This window comes from Vigna radiata, unplaced genomic scaffold (genome assembly GCF_000741045.1).
Source record: "Vigna radiata var. radiata cultivar VC1973A unplaced genomic scaffold, Vradiata_ver6 scaffold_234, whole genome shotgun sequence".
NCBI classification, from domain to species: domain Eukaryota; kingdom Viridiplantae; phylum Streptophyta; class Magnoliopsida; order Fabales; family Fabaceae; genus Vigna; species Vigna radiata.
Genome location: NW_014543117.1, coordinates 51,744 through 70,815, shown reverse-complemented (window position 1 = coordinate 70,815; position 19,072 = coordinate 51,744). Strand labels below are relative to the sequence as shown.

General features: G+C 33.8%; 2 protein-coding genes across 3 annotated transcripts; both read left to right on the top strand.

Annotated features, from left to right (window-relative positions):
• The first annotated feature begins 3,624 nt into the window (after positions 1-3,624).
• Positions 3,625-11,264, top strand: LOC106753140 (serine/threonine-protein kinase Nek5). Of its 2 annotated transcripts, XM_014634934.2 has the most exons (14): positions 3,625-4,171; positions 4,280-4,346; positions 4,426-4,491; positions 4,568-4,614; positions 4,713-4,758; positions 4,853-4,933; positions 5,039-5,081; positions 5,172-5,221; positions 6,324-6,405; positions 6,475-6,524; positions 8,077-8,150; positions 8,420-8,471; positions 8,566-9,216; positions 9,318-11,264. In XM_014634934.2, exons 1-14 carry the CDS (start codon positions 4,074-4,076, stop codon positions 11,031-11,033), a joined length of 3,123 nt encoding a protein of 1,040 aa, XP_014490420.1. In that variant the 5' UTR covers positions 3,625-4,073; the 3' UTR covers positions 11,034-11,264. The 2 variants fall into 2 exon arrangements, with proteins under 2 accessions (XP_014490420.1, XP_022633124.1); XM_022777403.1 differs by lacking the exons at positions 3,625-4,171; positions 4,280-4,346; positions 4,426-4,491; ... (1 more) ...; positions 4,713-4,758; positions 5,172-5,221 and having other exon boundaries at positions 4,851-4,933.
• A 2,229-nt stretch (positions 11,265-13,493) lies between these two features.
• LOC106753121 (NDR1/HIN1-like protein 10) lies at positions 13,494-14,667 on the top strand. Its single transcript, XM_014634916.2, has one exon. The coding sequence runs from the start codon at positions 13,606-13,608 to the stop codon at positions 14,347-14,349; it is 744 nt and encodes a 247-aa protein (XP_014490402.1). The 5' UTR covers positions 13,494-13,605; the 3' UTR covers positions 14,350-14,667.
• Positions 14,668-19,072: the final 4,405 nt, after the last annotated feature.

The window sequence follows — 19,072 nt, the reverse complement described above, 5'->3', positions numbered from 1 at the left end:
CCGTTAGCCACATCACAAAAAAACTAACGGAGTCTGTTTTTAGGGACTAATAATAAGAATTATCATACTTAGAGGATGAAATGCTATCAATGTTTTATGCAGGCACTAAAACCAAAAATTAGTGAAACTTCAGGGACTAAAAGCATATTTAACCCATATTTTTGCATTGGAATGATATGAGTTTTTACAATAAGATGGTGTAAAGTTTTCTTTTTATTTTCAATTGTATGTTGTGTGTGTTTAAATATTGTGATCTTGTTGTAAGAATTGTTGTAAAACAAAGTGTATTATAAAAATAAGGATATTTTGATTCTTGTAGATCAAGATATGTTACACTTGTCAAATTCTTTAGCAAGCTTCTTATTCCTTTTCAGACGTGGGGTGACTTATTGCAATAGACTACATTATTATTGATCGTTTCAAACTTTCCTCTGCAGGCTATGGGTTTGGCCCATCACAAACCACATCTACCGTCTATAAATAAGGCTCTATGCTTCTTCCAAAAAGACATTTTCTCACTCTTATTCATCTTGTTCTCTCTTTTTTTTTTCTCTCTCTCTCTTATATTTCTCTTATAATATCTCGGGTTATTTATTTAACTTTTGAGAGTTTCTTGTTAGTTCCGAAATTCTTAGAAAATTTGAGAAGTTCTTGTTATATTTTGGAGGACTTGCGCAACACACCACGGGTTTTAAGGGGCAACAAATCTACATGCCTCAGGAAATCTACTTTATTTGTATTTTCCGACAGCTTATATAGACTCAGGGACTGACGGTATGGGCACTAACACCAACTCTACACCGGTAAAGTCAAACAATGTTTTCAAATTATAGGCAATCTTTGCATAACTTTTTTCAGATATTTCGAAAGTTGAAGATACTAGTAAGGAGTGTGCTACTACAAAATTTATGACATTATCTACTCAAGCTCCAAAAAGGTACGAGAAAAAGCTTGATCACAAGAGTAAAGTTAACGTTAAAAAATCTCATCCCAATGCATCTAACCCCACTTTTAAAGGAAATAAAGTTAGAAACAACAATCATCTTTTAAAGCATACATTTGGGAAGACTTTAACCTTGAGTGATGTTCTACATGCAGCACTAATAAGATTTAATATAATCTCTATATATAGTCTTATTGAGAAAAGTTAGGGTTAAAGTGTCACTTGAATATGACATTGTTATGACAAAGAGTAACGTGATTATGGGGAAGATATATTTGATCATGGTCTCTTTATACTTAACATTTATGAAATTATTAATGAATCTTGTTTTTCTGCTTATATTATTGATTTGTATAATGTATGACATGCTATATTAAGACATGTGAATTCTTCGTATATTATGAAAGTGTAATGATTATGATTAATTAATATGCATGATAATCATATTAGTAAATATAATATATGTGTAGAATCTAAATTAACAAAGAAAACTTGTCACTTTGTAAAACATCAAATTGAATAGTTAAGATTAGGGTTAATTCATCTTAACAAACACTTCACTAGGAATGAAACCAATCTTATCTTTGTTAATACATTGTGATTGCCAATTGAAAATAATTATAGCTAAGAAAATTACAATGAAAAAAACAAACATGTATAATCGAGACATAATTTGGTGAAACAACTGCTAAATAATGAAACAATTAATTTTCATTGACAATGTGAAACCATAATGAAATCTAGCAGATCCTCTGACAAAACCCTTGAGAAGAAACATGGTTTTAGAAACATGGAGGAGAATAGGACTTAAGCCATTTACAAAAAAAACAAGTGATGATAATCCAACATTTGTGATAGAAGATCTCATAATAAGGTTCATATGAGTAAAAACAAGTCACTTATTAGTTTTTATAGCAATAAATTGATTCTAAATCAATTATGTCCATTCTTATGATGTGTGAAAATGCTCGAGACTGCATTATTGAGAAATTAAACTTTATAATTGAAATTCTATGTGGTGTAAGAATTTTTGTTTAAACAAAATTTTAATGGGTAGTGTTTGATTTGCAACATACACTTGATAAAATCATCTATATGAATGTCGAGTGTGACCACTTGCATGAGATATTAGTAAAATCTCTAAAGCACTCATGAATACCAAACTTGTGCATGATCCATCAAGTGCAACACAACGATGACAACAAGAATTGTGGGAATGCATTATGATTGATAAATCGTTAACACACACCAAATATCTTTGGTTTATATAGTTTGTTATACCAACTACATTGTGTATTAAGTTCCTCAGTCTAAAACCGGTTTATATAACTTGCTATATTAACTATGATACATTACATCTTATACAAGACTTATGTTTTTCTTTTTTTATTTTCTTTTATATACTATCCTTTGCGAGATTGTTGTAAAATAAAGTGTATTACAAAGATAAAGATTTGCCTTTGCATCCTTACAGGTCAAGATGTGCCACAGCTATCGGGGTCTTTATAATATATTGGGTTATTTATTTATTTTTTTAAAATTTTTTGCTAGTGTTGAGATTCTTTAAAAATTTGAGAAAGAGACTTACGCAACACATTACTCAGTAAATCTATTTTATCTGTGTTTTTCATCAGCTTATTCAACAAGAACTATTTAATTGGATTTTTACCAATTAAATAATATAAAATATAAATAAATCTTAAAATTACATTATTTTAAGAAGTATTAAGTATCTTTCTTCATGAGAGACTATTTTTTAATGTTATAAAAATTTGATCCAATGAATGACTCTAGTCTTTTATTATTAATGAAAGATATTTGTTCAATGCTATGAAAATACAAAGTTTTACTTTTCTTAACTCACTATTTTATGATTTCTTCTACTTAATAAATTTAGGTAAACAAAAAATACGTCAGATAAACATTGTCTCTATATTAGTCGGTTATATAAATATAAATTTTATTTTTCTGTTAAGCCCATAAAAAAAGTAAAAACTTTTAAATTATTTTGATAATAATACTAAAAGCATTTCATACCTATTTTCTATAATCTATAAGATATGAAAAAAAAAAAAAAAGTTCTCCCTCGTATCAGAACGCAACTTCTCTACTTCTCTTATAAGTTACAAAAACATCAACGCCTCACTTCGGATGAAGAAGAAAACAGTATTGGAATAAAAAAAAAAATACTTAAAAATCACACGTAACGCGAATGCCTCCTCTCATTGACAAAGGTTGTCCTTTACCATGTAAGGTATGTTTTGTGTAACGACAACCTAATAACCTTTTCTAGGTGAAACAGAAGTATATCTATATCATATGTCCTTCTTTTATTTAATTAGAAAAATTACAATACGTCATTGGACATTATAAAACAAGAATAAGGTATACTATATGATAATTTTGTTCATTAGAAATATTACAATTTTAGCTTCTGACTGTTACTGTGAATTCTACTTTCTACATATAATTGGCGTCTTCCGTTTTGTCCCCGATGGCGACACACTCCACTGTAATCCATGTTAATGGATGCTGATTTTTGAAGTTAACGAAACCTGAGAGTGAAATTAATGTAATTCTTTACGTAATTGTGGGTTTTAGCTTAATTTAAACCGTCACTTCATGCTCTTAATAAATACGTATATACTACATTATTATATACAAGTAAATACCAAAAATCGAGGGGGAGAAGTTGGTGTGGTAGACCAGCTGTGACTGTCGGCGTATGTGTGCTCTTTATTTCTCTCTCTAGACGCGTCATCTTAGAGGGAGAGTGTGTGTGTAGTTTTTCTTTCTTCTTAGTTCTTCCTGTTCTTCGTTTTCATTTTCGGTACAAGAAAAAAGTAACCTCATCATTGCAGTTTCTGCGCAAGATAATTGCGCTGTGTAATTCGCATTATTGTTATCATTACTGCTTGTGAGAGTGTGAGAGAGAAGTGAATGTGGGGGGAAGCACTATTGCATTGATTGCGGAGACACGTTAGGGATGGTCATAAGCGGAGAACGATAGCGTCGCACGTGGTTCGGTTGCGGAAGCAATGTAGAAACGGTTTAGGCGCCGTCGCCGGAGTTAGGAGGGTGGATTTCGTTCTGAGCGCAACCGGTTTATCGCAATTGGATCGGGAGCACGATGGAGTCGCGGATGGATCACTATGAGATCATGGAGCAGATCGGTCGCGGAGCGTTTGGCGCCGCGATTCTGGTGAACCACAAAGCGGAGAAGAAGAAGTGAGGGCTGTTTTTGCGCTTTGATTTTTGCATTTGACTGAGTGTGTAACTGGGTTGTGTTCGTTTGAATTTTGAGAACTGAGGCTTCGTTTGGTCCGTGGATTGCAGGTACGTGTTGAAGAAAATCAGGCTCGCGCGGCAGACTGAACGATGCAGAAGATCTGCTCATCAGGAGGTAGGATTTTGGTTACCTGTTTGTTGATTTGTGAAGTGCTCTGAGATTTGACCTTTGTTAACTGTTTTGGGAATTGTAGATGGCACTTATTGCTCGAATTCAGCATCCTTACATTGTGGAATTCAAAGAGGCTTGGGTTGAGAAGGTGAGACACAGCACACCATTTCAATTGTTATATTATGACTTATTTTTCGGCTAAGCATATTTTGGTTGGGATGCAGGGTTGCTATGTTTGCATTGTTACTGGATATTGTGAAGGTGGAGACATGTGAGTAATAATCTTTGAAGTGTGAATTCCCACTAGTCTCGTGTGAAGTTCTAGTTATGTATGCCTGATTACTTACTATTTTTTGTTGTGTTTAACAGGGCTGCATTGATGAAAAAGTCAAATGGGGTTTGCTTTCCTGAGGAGGTATTTTGCCACAAATATATTCGGTTTTCGTAATTCACGTATTGTCGTTTGAGAATTTTAGTTGCTGACGTTGGATGTCTTTGGCATTGCCTAGAAACTCTGCAAGTGGTTTACTCAATTACTCTTGGCAGTGGAATACTTGCATTCAAATTTTGTTTTACATCGCGACCTAAAGGTATTACTTATGAGACAAATTTCTATGTAAACATGCTGCTTCTTTTCTTCTCCTTTTTGTTCAATTTGAAAATGAATTAATTTTTTTTTTCAACTCTGCTTGTAGTGTTCCAATATCTTTCTTACCAAGGATCAAGATGTTCGCCTTGGTGAGTTCATCTACCGTACTGACTTATTTAGGGATAGATTATGATGTTTTCATCCTGAATTTTGTCTGTAATTTCCTGACAATTATATAGGGGATTTTGGGCTTGCTAAGACACTAAAAGCGGATGATTTGGCTTCTTCGGTATGTGAGAAATGGGACTTTCTGCTGTTATTTTTTCGTCTTTAGATCCAATTTTTTTGTTTGAATGATGTAAAGATTCATGCTAGATATTATTCTATCAAGTTTTTACAGCATCCTTGAACCATATCATAAGCTGAGCAGCAGTAAAACGAAGTTAGAGCTTGGGGTTTTTCATCCTTAAATCACTCTCGCTTTCTCCCTCAGTTGGACATATTTAGTTATACTTACTCTCCAAGAATATTCATTCATGTTTACTTATAATCATTCAATTTTCGTAGCATCAGCCTATCAAACTTAGTATCCTATAGTATCTTTCCATGAGAACAGAAAGCTTCACTTTGTTACAACGCTTGTTAGCGTCTCTAAAGACGACTTTCACTAATATGTTCAATTAAAATTTCTCTGGTTCGGTTGATTTTCCGTCACATCACACCATACTCCCCATTCTTGTTACTACTATGATATTATATGTACATTCTTAGCAAAACACTTATGCTATGATTGCTAGAAATAAGTTTGCTTAATTATGTTTTTTGACATAAAAGGATTTGTTTTTGTTTCATATAAAACATCTACTTGCAGGTCTATTAGTTTTAGGTGAAAAATTTTTTGAAATCCTTTAAATAATTTAGATTTTATTTTTTTCCGTCTAATTCTAATTACTATAAATTTTTTTGTTGGTTGATAACAAGACACTTAAACCTATGCATATGTGATGTGATATATCTTCAAAGTGAGATTACATTAGTTCAATAGGGATGACTAAGAAGGTTCCAGTAGTAATGGAAAATACTATAAAATAGGCTAAGGTGACATTTACTAATTGAATGTTGTTTGATTGAATTATATATTAATTTCCTTGCTTCAGATTTTGATTAGATCGAATTTTCTACTTCAATATGATTCAGTTGGAAGACTATGTTGTAATGGGCTTGTATTTATCAGCTTTCACATTTTTGAAAGACACAATCTGTGTTTTAATATTTTTCAATTACTATAGGTTTATAATATGACATCGGTATTATGTGATTAGTTTTTGCATGTTTTATATATGTGAAGTCACTGTTTGAGGAAGTTAATTTCTGTAAATATTTGTGTGCAGGTGGTAGGAACTCCCAACTATATGTGTCCTGAACTGCTTGCGGATATTCCTTATGGATTCAAATCTGATATTTGGTCACTAGGTAGACGTTTTACGCAATGAATATCTGATATTCGTTTTGCTACAGCTAAAATGCATTTTCGTTGTTCAGGGTGTTGTATATATGAGATGGCTGCTCATCGCCCAGCTTTTAAAGCTTTTGTAAGTTTTCCATTGATTTCTTTTTTTACTTATAATAATTATAGGTAGATGTCTAATCTAATGCTGCACGGTCATGAAGTCATACATGAATGTAATATCACATTTGTTTATCAAACAAAGTAAAGATGCATTTTTGTTCGACGGAAAGGATAACGTATTGATTTGCATAATGGTCTTGGATAACAATTTTTGACGTGTGTGTGTGTATATATATATTTATTGATTTATAGTATTTTACTAATTTCGAAGTATTTATAGATATGCTACAATCATTTGTTCATTCTTTTAACATGTTATCCTCAAATTTGATCTGAACAATATCTCACATGGTTGAGTTACATACCAAAAGATTGTCTCTTGTAATGTGAAGACTCATAGGAAGTCCATTTGGTATCCGTAATGGCTCTAGATATAGAAATCAAAGGAATCCATGTGGGAAAAATACATGAAATTTCCAAAGTTGTAGCCGGCTTTCTCCATGATATGGCTTTTCATCCATAAAATTATATAGAAATTTATTCAACCATTGAACGAGATCATTAAGAAATTCTCCACAAAATTTCCCGGTATAATATGTAATATTAACATGCATATCAAAGTATTGTCCATCAAAATGAAAGAAAAAACAAATGCACATATTCAATTTAAGATATGCATTGGACTTACCAAATCTGAGATCAATATTGAGGATATAATTCCATATCCATGAGTGTAATGCTTTTGCTTTAATGCTCTAGGCACTTGAGGTTGACACAAGGAGAGCTCGATGGAGAAATTTTACTTTGAAGGGAGTATAAAAATTGAGTTTATTACGAATGCATGCCATAATGTTTACAAACATATCGGAAGCTTCGTTGGAAGCAACTTGAAATTTTTGAATGCAAAAAAAATGAAAATTGTATGAGAAATTGAACTAGAATGAATCAGTAAATGAAAATAATAGTTATTACCAAATTAATTGAAGATATGTTGCAAATGAAGATGAAAGAAAGAAGATTATAAGATTTCCCTCTTCATGAACTGGGGTTTGTGAGATTGGACTTTTGGAATTGAAGTGTGAAGAAGAAAGCGGATTGTGATTCAGTGAATCAGATTTCTTATTTGGTCTCCTCGTTCAAAGCTAGCTTAGCGGGAAATGTTATTACGAGTTCTCCAATTTCTAAAATCCACATGGAATAAAATCAGCATCTGGGTTGAGTAACTAAAAAATTTGAGCGAAATTAAAATATGATCTAATTAAATCGATGTATAATGTACTACTGGATCAGTAAAACAAAAATTTGGGCCTAGAAGATTTTTGCCCACCCCTAATTGTAAGTAGTCTAGAAGGGATAAAAAGTATAAAAGCCTTGGCATGATCAAAGAACTATCCCTTCCAGAATCCTTATCATGACCTATTTTAAGGTTGTTGCTATTTTGATATTAGTGGAGTTCGAACTTCTAAATTTAAGCTTGTTGTAGACCCAATCTTGTCTGATATGTTATATGTGTGAATGCAATTTGTCATCATGTTTTTTCTTTTCCTTAATAAGCATGGTAAATATTGTTTCAGGATATGGCAGGTTTGATAAGTAAGATAAACCGTTCCTCTATTGGCCCTCTTCCTCCCTGCTATTCCCCATCTTTGTAAGTATCATCTGCTTCTTTGAGGCTAGTATCATTATGTTGATAGAAAACGAGTGACTACTCAGGCTAAATAAGTTGTCTTTTGCTTTTGCTGCCATTCCTATAGAAATGACATGAAGGCTTCTATTTGGCAATAAGAGAAGCTCAAATCTGTCTAGGTGTAGAGGATGATATACATACATATACTTATGTATCCACGCATGTATATTTCTTTTCTTGCTTCTCATGTATGTTCACTGGAAATCTTAAACATTGGTTCATAAATGCAGGAAAACACTGATAAAGGGCATGCTGAGGAAAAATCCTGAGCATCGTCCAACAGTAAGCCTCTATTTGAGAAATGATCTTATTTCCTGTGTTACACTGGTTTCCTACTGTTGCTAATCTTGAGCAATTTCAATATATAATTTCACAGGCATCTGAAGTCTTAAAGCATCCTTATTTATTACCTTATGTTGACCAATATCGTTCATCTTTCTGTACTCCAACAGCCAGTTCTCCTGAAAAACCAATTTCTGCCGTTCATCATCATCGAAAAAGTAAGCCAGAAGGTCAAAACAGTAGTAGTTCAAGTACAGAGAAAGATAGTTTGATGTCAATTATGAAAGACACTGCAAATGCAGTGCAGAAGTGTGATAGCAAACGTACTGAACTAGACTTGACCTCAATCGAGGATGATGGCTCTGAACAACTCCTGCCTGATGAACAAGGAAATGGCTCTATAAAAGTCAACGCCAAAACTATTGATCAAGAGGTGACAAAGCAGTTTAATAATGAATACCATTCTAATATTGTACCTAAGCAACCAATAGCAATTAAGAATGCGGTGACAACATTAAGAAATAGAAAACTTAGGGAGACAAGTTCTCCGATAAGAGGCAATAGCATAAAGGGTGGTGGTGTGTTGACGCATAAAATAAATACAGAGACATTGTCGAAATTGCCCAAACCCAATTTTGGTGCTTGTGATTTGAAGCCGAATTTGGAGGTGCAAACTATTGCATCTTCAAAAGCAACTCTTGATCCTGCTAAAAGATTTCAAGGATCACATACGTCAAAGCATCAGGTACATTACCGTTATAAATGCTTTAGTGTAATATTAGTTACTTTTAAAGATTTCTTCATAGCATTGAAATTTATTTCTGGTTCACTGATGCATGCTGGCAGTTACCAATGATTGAATCCACACCAAAAACTAAACCTAGACATACTGTGATTCCACCACTGGGTCCTTCCAAACAAGTAGAAGGTCGTGAAGTTCCTGCTAAGCCAAGACAAAAGACTCCTCCAAGCTTACTTAAACCACCTTCTTTTCCAGGACATGTTAGGCAGGCTGGGTTTGATGTTCCCAATGCAGCAAACAATAGTGGAAAGTCAAGTCCAAACAAAATGGTTAGGGAGCCTAAGGTAAGCCATAACCAGTTGACCAACAGTCATCTACCACTTGTTTCTAGAGAGATTACTCGAGAGCCTTTAAAGACTTTTGAAAGCAGTTCCAAAGGAATGCAAACAGACAGCAGTAACTCTGTCTCATCTTCTTTTTCTATTCAAGGATTCGAACTTTCTGATTTTGCAACCACTTTTATTGACTTAAGTGAAACAACACTTCCTGCTGAAGAGAGTTTAAACCACGCTGAAAATGTGGAATCACGAGGAGATAGCGGTTCACCTGCATCTTATTCGCATTTTGAGATGTCTGAACAATTGTCTGAAGAAACCCCTGTTATTACGCCACATTTTCAGAAGATAATGACTAATGACGAGAAAGTAGGTCCCAGTTTATCTCCAGATCATTCAGTTCAAGATGCTAAGGTGATGTTTGCTTCTGATGATAGTTTTCCCAGAAATCAGAGGATCACATCTGCTGGCTTCAGGTGTGAAAATACATCTGTAGAATCCTCTGCTGAAATCACAGAAGAAATAGAAGATGTTGAAGATGTTTCTAAGGAGATGTCTTCAACCAAGTCTCCTCAACAGCCTCTCCCCATTTCTGGAGAAAAGTCTGTTTGTGAAGAATTCGGTCCAGCAAGCAAGCCAAATAACAGGCTTGATAAAGTTAGCCGGCCAAAACTTCTGTGCTTCTCCAGTGATGACAAATTTATGGTGAGGGGAAGACTGTCATCAGCGGAAGAAACTTCTCCTTTGATTATCTCTACTAAAATTTCAAGCCAGAAAGTTTTGCAAGAGGAGAAAGGAACAGTTTCGGCACCAGAAAGGCCAGCTGTTGGCCATTTTCCTCCAGCTTTTGATGATGTCATTCATGTCATACGCCATAGCAGTTATCGTGTGGGGAGTGAGCAGCCAGTGAAGGAATCCGTGGAGATGGGAGTTCAAAATGTAGATGTTGGCAAGTTTATCAACATTGTAAGGGATGATATAGAAATGAGAAACGTGAACAGTCCTTTGACCCTAAAATCTTCTAGTTGCTCAGAAGCTATTGGTTTGAAGGCAAATATTTCTGAAAATATGGAAATTAGAAACTTGAATAATCCTCCTAACATAAAATCTTCGAGTTTCACCGACTCGTTGAGCATGAAATCAAGTCTTTCTGACAATCCTGGTCTCAGGGAACAAGATGTGGAAAATCCTGATTCTCTTGTTGCAAAATTTGATTCCCCTGAGTATTCCGGATACCCTCCTACAGCTGAAGAGGAACCACCAGCAAAGGAAGTTTTGGATGTGAAATCTTCCAGGCAGAGAGCTGAGGCCCTTGAAGGACTGTTAGAATTATCTGCAGATTTGCTGCAGCAAAATAGATTGGAGGAACTTGCAGTTGTTCTAAAGCCTTTTGGAAAAGATAAAGTTTCCCCAAGGGAAACAGCCATTTGGTTAGCCAAGAGTTTAAAAGGATTGATGCTTGACGAAAGTGGAGGACGCAGTTAATGGGGTGTTTTAATCCATGGTAAGTTTGCTTGTGTTTGATATTTTCAGTTACTTTTCTACTTTATAGCTTTTCAAGTGCCACTTGAATTGAGAGAACAAACAGGCTTTATCTCTTCTTTCTCACTTATTTTGTAATTCTTTTTATGCTGTTGTAAATAGTTACCATACGAATGAATAACATCAACTTACGATCAATTGTGTGGACATGCTCTTGCCAGGGCATATTGAGAATTGATGTCCTCTGTCAGTGTTCTACCTATGTGGTGAACTCCAATTATGATGTAATAAGAACCCAATAGAGAAATTTAGCTAATGCAATATTCTGGGGTTATTAATTTAACAAAAAAGTACAAAGTATTTACTAAAAACATATTATTCGTTTAAATACATAAAATTCGTTTTATATTATTTTAAGTAATTGAAAGCGTCAGGTAAAATATACTATATTTGTCTTGATGATTCCTCTGTACAACTTGTAACAAATACTCATTTATGAAGAAAGAAAAACATACTACTCCCTAACCCTATATATAATACCTTTTTAACTAATTCACGTTATTTAAGAATATTTTGTTTGAATTGGAGAATGGAAAGTATGAGTGGAAAAGATAAAAAGAAAAAAAAAATATTATATTAGTAATGTTATTTTAATTATTTTTTATTATGATAAGAATCATAAATATTAGTAAAGAGTTAACAACATAATCATATTCTATGTTTTTTACATAGTGTAAATGTCATTAATAATTTAGTGATTAACAAAATATTTACCATATAATTAGTTATGCCGAAGATGTAACTAATTATATTTTCGTGCATAATAAATTATATCTATGAATATAATTATATATATATATATATATATATATATATATATATATATATTAAAAGGCTAATGTATCAAATATCTTGTAATATTTATTTATTGTTTTTCATGTTTTCTTCGTTTTGTTAGCTGTTATTCGCTTTAGAATAAACAAGAAAGTTAGTTAAAAATAGCAGATTGATCTTCAATGTTATTGTTTATTTTTCAAAATTACTTTTTTAAAGGTGATTCAAAAATATAATATAGCATTCAAGTATAAGGATTCTTATAGATATATACAATTTTCTAAAAGTTATAATTACTTGTGGAGGAGGTATATATTTTGTATAATATATGGGTTTTTTTAATTGAGTAAATTTAAAAGGTTGAAAACAAACAAAAACGTAGTAGATATCTGAAGTTAAATGAATAGAGAGAGAGAGAGAGCACTGATTTTAAAAGATAAAAATATGATAATATATATAATTGAAATTTGAGATGGTAAAATACATAAAAAATTTAAAGTTAAGTGTAAAGTATTTCAAAATTACTTTATTTTCTAGTTAAGTAAATTAATAAAAAGATATATTAATACCATTTAGAGAAAAAAAGTCAATACTGATGAATGATACATAAACCGGACTTTAATTATTCCAAAGAAACGTACTTTGGTAAACCAGAAGTTGTCAATAAGTTAATGAAAATCATGTTAGTATAATCCAATCCGAGAAAAAGATATTATTTTTGTTTGAATAAATATTTCACAAATGTATGATTATTATTATTAATTATAAAATAATTTTGAATCAAATAATAGGTAAATAATATTAAAATATTATAAAGAAAATTGTTGTCAAAGTTTATTTTCATCTTTAATTACAAAACTATGGTATGTTTTCAAAAGTTTTTATAAAAAACAGTAAAACTGAAAAATAAGGAGAAAAAACAAATAAAAGCGAATCAATAAGTTTCAATTAAAATTCAGAAAACATTCAAAGGAAAGTTGTTTAAAAGCTGGCACAGATAAATTGCAACCAACAACAACACCCGCATCATTAAAGAAAGTATTATTATTTTTACCAATAAAAAATACAATGGAAGTGCCATAAAAATATATATTATTCATAAAACGAGCATTGCTTTTTACGATGATGGTGAGATAATTTAGGTCTGTCTTTGCGAGCAAGTCACCCTCATGGAACCTAGTCAAACCTTATACTAACTTTTTCCGTCAAAATAACCTTATATCCAATGTTGTTCACCTTCTTGGTTTAACGGAGTTAAGCTGTGTCTCATATCCAACTCAGCACAACAAAACAATGAGAAACGTTTGAATGTGAATTGGTGTCTTATGAAACATGGTTTCGTCCCTTGTCTTCACCCAAATCTATTAAGTCAGCTTAAAGTCAAAATCATATGCTCAAATTAGGTATGAATAATAAAAGAAGATAAATTCTTTATCATAAAAAATAAAAATATAAAACCATATTAATATACTTTTAGAGGATGGAGAAAAGGGAATCTTATCTTTAAAAAAGATAAATTATTTATCATAAAATAAATATACAATGAAAATCCTTTTAATCCTTAAGCATAAAATAAAAGGTATTATTATTCTTTATAAAAAGCCAAAATTGAAGATTAGTAAAAGCGACACGCACAAATCCCGACAACGTATCCAAACATCAACCTTTCACTTTCTCACTCACTCTCCACACACACACACACACAAACACCGCTTTACGTTGCTTACTCTTCCGTTCCGTTATGCAAGATCCCTCTCGCCCCGCCACCGGCTACCCAGCTCCGCCCTTCCACCGCCCCAACGGCGCTCAACCTCCGCCGCCCGCCACCGCATATCCATATGCCGCCGCTCCCCCTCCCTACCCCCAGCCCCAATACTACAACCCCAATTACCCCCCTCCTCGGTCCTACGCCTCCCGCTCATTCTTCCGCGCCTTCTTCGCCACCATGATTTGCCTGGCCGTCATCTTCGGCGTCATCCTCATCGTTACTTGGCTCGTCCTCCGCCCCTCCCTCCCACACTTCACCCTCCACACCGTCTCCCTCACCAACCTCTCCACCACTTCCCAATCCCTATCCGCCACCTGGCACCTCGCCTTCCTCGTCCGCAACGGCAACAAGAAGATGACCATCACCTACAACGCCCTCCGCTCCTTCGTCTTCTACCGCGCTACCGACGTCGCCAACTCCGAACTCGCTCCCTTCAAACAGGACACCAAGTCTGAGACCACTCTCAATGCCACCCTCGTCGCTGCCAGCTCCTACCTCGGACCCTCCCTCATCAACAATCTCAACGCCGAACGAGCTGACAATTCCGTCCTCTTTGACGTCCAGATTGTTGCTTCCACCTCCTTCCGTTCCGGTTCCTGGAGGTTCCGGACGCGCTTCCTCAAGGTTCTCTGCCAGAAAGTTCCCGTTAGTGTTTCCTCGAATTCCAGTTCCGGCGAATTGGTCGGTGGAGACCGGGAATGTCAGGTTTGGACGTGAATTATTTGGGCAGGGCGATGTTTTGTATAAACCCTAGGTTCGATTGGAGATTCGTTTTCTGATTGTCTGGGTAATTGATACTTTCAACGGTTTATATTTATGCGATATGGTTTAGGTTTTGAATGGAATTTTTTGTTGGTAGTATATGACTGTAGATAGTTATCATCACATCACACCTTGTGTTATTTTCCTGGCCTTCTAGAGCACCTGACTTCAAATCAGTGGAGATTTGAAGTTTTTTTATGCTGGAAGTTTGCAACTGTGTGATTATTGGAGGCATCAAAGAGGGCAGATATTAATATTATTTTAGATATCACTGACTCACTGTTTCACTGATCTTTGTTCTACTGAATATATGTGTAGTATGACGGGTATTGTCTAGGAAAAGATGTTTCAAATTAATTAATAATGTTGATTTTTAAAAACATCTCCGAAGCTTTGGTCTTTGATCGGGCTAAACAAGGAAAACGTTGTTGTTGTTGTTTGCACTTTTTTAAATCATAATAGAAAGGAACGGTGGTTTTTTTATACACAGGACAAAACTAAGTACTACTGCCGGATGCTTTTGTTCGCATTTTTCTGTCAATGAGTTTGTTCAGATTGTGACGAATTCATTCATTTGCTTCTTACTCAACATTCATTTACAAACCTTTACTCAACTCTAGTCTTGTGAAGATACTGATTCCGAGTAAATTACGTCTGTGTCAGTCGGTTGTCTTACTGAAGCATAGTTCTTAAGATGTTTCACTTTAATGGTGTTTAAAATATCTAACTCGATGGTATAGGCTCTTCAATTCAAACTGACAACACAAAAGCTTTAGAGTTTTTTTCATCTTCGAGCATTCAAACTTGGTTAATGTTCAAATCAAAACGCGTGCATCATCCAGTATTTTCTCTGAATGGGTGCTATATTGGGCGTTTTGAGTTGTGGAGTCTACAGAATGCTTAACAGCGTGTATAAATAGCAATAGAAACATGCATTTTTCTAGTTCTGGTTTGGCTGTTTCTTTATATTCTTTCATAGATTGTGGTTGATGATATTATAATGACTAATGTAATTTGCCATGGTAAAACGTTCTGAAAGAAACCCAATTTTTTCTGTTTTTTTAATCTTTTTGTTATATTTTCGTACCTAGTATATCTGTGATCATATAATAATTAATCTAACACTATGACATTTCCACCTTTTATGTCTTGAATAAATATAAATATGTTGGGTTAGGGGTTTACAGGTGTTTCTGAATATCCAAAGTCCATACCTAAGACCTTTTCTTCATTGAGTACTTGTTTATTTAAGAAATTTATGACTCTAAATGAGGTAAATTTGTTGTTCCCCTGCCATCTCTATTCTTATTAATAAATTATCAGAGAAAAGATCATATTCATTAAAAAAATCCTAGAAAACATTGTTCATGACCACAGTAGTTCCAAGTTACTAGCTAGCTAGTCATTTACTTAAAGTCTAGAAACTGCTTGAATTGGCATAGCATGGAGGACTGGGGTTGTCATTTCACTTTGTTGGATCCGGTTTGCAAGTGGTACAGGCTGGTGCCAATTGGGGAGGGGGGAGGGGTTAAAAATAGAGTTTTTTTTTTTTTTTTGGATCTGTGTTGGGTTTATTTAGTACTATAAAGTTGATTCATTAAACTGTTGACATTGACATTTATCTAATGTAATGAGATGACTGTCTAATTGTGTCTTGTTTAGGTCTAATTGGATCTGTGGACTGATAGGGTGAAAAAGGGAGATCAATCTCCTGTTGGTAGATATCGAACCTGTACTGAAACAAACTACAATACAAACAAATACAATGTAAAATGTGGTTGTTATGTAATCTAACTAACCTGTATTTGCGCTTCTGTCACAAAAGTACTTACACTATATTATAGCGTGCACTGGGCCCTTATGATTTATTTAGTTAGCCCCCTTTCTTGTTGTATATGAGTAGGCTTAACCTGTCCTCTTGAACCATTGGAGCCTTTACAGCAGCCAGTTTCATAATTGATGTACGTGTCTTGTTTGAAAGAGCAGAAAGTGATGCTATTTGTTTTGGTCATATTCACTTAGATATTGTGTTAAGGACTCAAGAATTGCGTTGTCATTCACCAATATTTCCATTTAGTTTTTAGTTAAAACAAAGCAGTTTTTATGTACTGAGACACTCATGAATATTCTGTTGACCGTTGTGAACAAAAAATAAATAAAAATCTGCTTATGGTTTTACTTGTTTGGAAGTGGGGATCAGAAAATTGCAAATGGAGTGAAATGTTAAACCAGCCAATAGCTGGTTTCTTCTTTCATTTGTTTAAAATATTTTTGAAGATTAGCAGGTTTGGCAACGGTCTCGTCCTGATGCAATTATTGAATGCCTTGAAGACTTGCAATTTTTGGTGGTGATACTTCTTTCTTTGTTGATGAGATGTGTTTGACCCATTTATTTATGAATAGATATGGATGCTTGCTGCACATGCATTTGTGTCCACATTAATAGGTAATCTGGAATAGTACAAACAGGTTTGGCTTCTTAATTCATGCATACGCACGCAGGTTTTGGTTTGTTCCTACAAGTTCCGTAACATTGTCATATATGCTTTTCCTCTGAATTTTAAGCAGGCAATCGGAATTTCATCCATAAAGGAATATCATTCGATTGCCTTTACTTTATTCCGATATTGCTTCTACATTTTGTTTGTTCCGAATAACTTTGGTCCATTTTTATCTGCCATTGTTTCTATAACAATACCAGCTTACACACTTTTCTTAAGGCTCTTTCATCACGGAGAGGTTAATTTCAATTCTAAACCCTTCTTTTTACGAAAGGGAGTGTTTTCTATATCTACAGAAATGTTAAGCTAGAATAAAGGTTTTGTATACAAAATTTTGAAGGGCTTGGAGATGACAGGACATTCCTATTTGGGCCAGCCCATTTCAGTACAAAAGTGAAAGATTAGTGGTCATGTTAGTATGGGCTCAAGTAGGACCCGTTTGCAACTCTTCCCAGTTATTTGTTTTTAAAAATGTAATTTTTTTAAAACAGGTTATTTCAAAAACAAATGAAAGAAAAAAATAAAAAATTGTTTCGACTTGTCTTGGGTTGAGGTAGTACAATATAAAAAGTAGTCACGTGGGCCCTTCTGTAAGTAGTTCTGTGGACCCATGCAGTGGATCTAAATTGGTGAGTTATGCTTGTTTAAATGTGGATTTACGTGGATGGGTAGCCCCACAAATATATAGGCCTAGGCCCTATTGAGTGGGCCTTATGTAGCCCATCCTGATATAGGCCTTTTCATCTCTCCACCTTTTTTATGATTTATAAATATCTAAATACCATCCTCGTTTGATCTTTCTTCTTCCTTCTCCTTCACCACGCATAACAACCTTTTGTAAACTATTTTTTCTTCGAAAAAGGTGTAAAAATGCCGTGGGACTACAAACAAAGCAGAGTAATGGTATCATGAAAATTTTTGTATTTTTTTTTTTAAATAAAAAAGTTAAGTTTGTAAACGAATATTTTTTAATATAAAAATAAAGATACAATGATTGTTCTTGGAAATCTCACGTAAATAAATCAAAAGATCTTTTATTTGTTAAATTTAGTTTGACCTGTTATATCTGATATGAATTTAAGATGTATTTATGTGTTGGAGATCCTACTTAACTAGAAATAAAACAAATTCACTTAACACAAGTTTAAAAAATGAAGGAGTAATGAAGAGAGTACATGTGTAGCTTAAAAGATAAGGCAAATCTGAAATCTGGGACTAAAACTTATCCATCACCCACCTCCAACCACCTTCTAATACTTTCATCATCATATCAGAATAATAGTAATAATCACAAAAAAACACTAAAACATGAGAAATATAATGTAAGAACATGTTATATGGTTGTGAAGGTCCCACAGGTTGGTTTTGCTGTCTACCTCTATCTAATCTAAGTTTGTTAGAGAGATTAATAAATATTAGAAATTGAGTATCCACTACATCCAATCTCAAAAAGCTAAACAGTTTGAGTTGGAAGAAGGCACCCCTTTAAGGCTACAACATTCCTAGCATCCATTGAAAAGGTTCCACCATTCTATCTCTATCTGCATGTCCTCCAATGTCTACGCTCACATTCAATGTCACTTCAAATTTCAATCATCTTCCATTATTCATTTCACCTTGTCTTAACCCTTTTGTTTTTCAATGTCAAAACCAAAACTCCATAACTAAAGTAAAAAATGGACCACAAAAACAACCATCTTCAACGACAGTGCTATCACTGGAGACACTTAATTTTCAAAAGTGCTTTCATAATTCTTTCTGCATTTCAAAGATTATAACAAGCACAAAAAAGAAAAGAAATAATGGGAATTGGTTACATAAGAGATAACCTTATCAAACTTTGTCGCTTCTTTCCAAAACAACTTACACACATTATTAGACTCTTCACTAAAATTCATTCTTTCACGCATCTAATCTTTTTTATATTCATTTGACATTATATTTTCTTATTTTCTTAGAGTAATAATCCAATGAGACGTTTACGTGTCAGTTACATTCATTTGACACGATAATGTGTGAGTAACTTTTTAAATTGTGTAATTTGATTGGTTAAAAAAAATTTATCAGTGAGACCCACTGCGTGTCACTTGAATGTTAAAATAAAAAAGTGTGTCAAAGTATAATTATTCTATTTTTTATTCTTTTTTTTTCTTGAAATAATATAAAACTTTACATTT

Excerpts from the sequence above, each read along its gene's own strand:
- LOC106753121 (XM_014634916.2), top strand. The coding sequence starts at position 13,606 with ATGCAAGATCCCTCTCGCCCCGCCACCGGCTACCCAGCTCCGCCCTTC.
- LOC106753140 (XM_014634934.2), top strand. The coding sequence starts at position 4,074 with ATGGAGTCGCGGATGGATCACTATGAGATCATGGAGCAGATCGGTCGC. Across the intron at positions 5,082-5,171 it reads GGATCAAGATGTTCGCCTTG|GGGATTTTGGGCTTGCTAAG; the intron begins GTGAGTTCATCT and ends ACAATTATATAG. Across the intron at positions 6,406-6,474 it reads ATCTGATATTTGGTCACTAG|GGTGTTGTATATATGAGATG; the intron begins GTAGACGTTTTA and ends TTCGTTGTTCAG.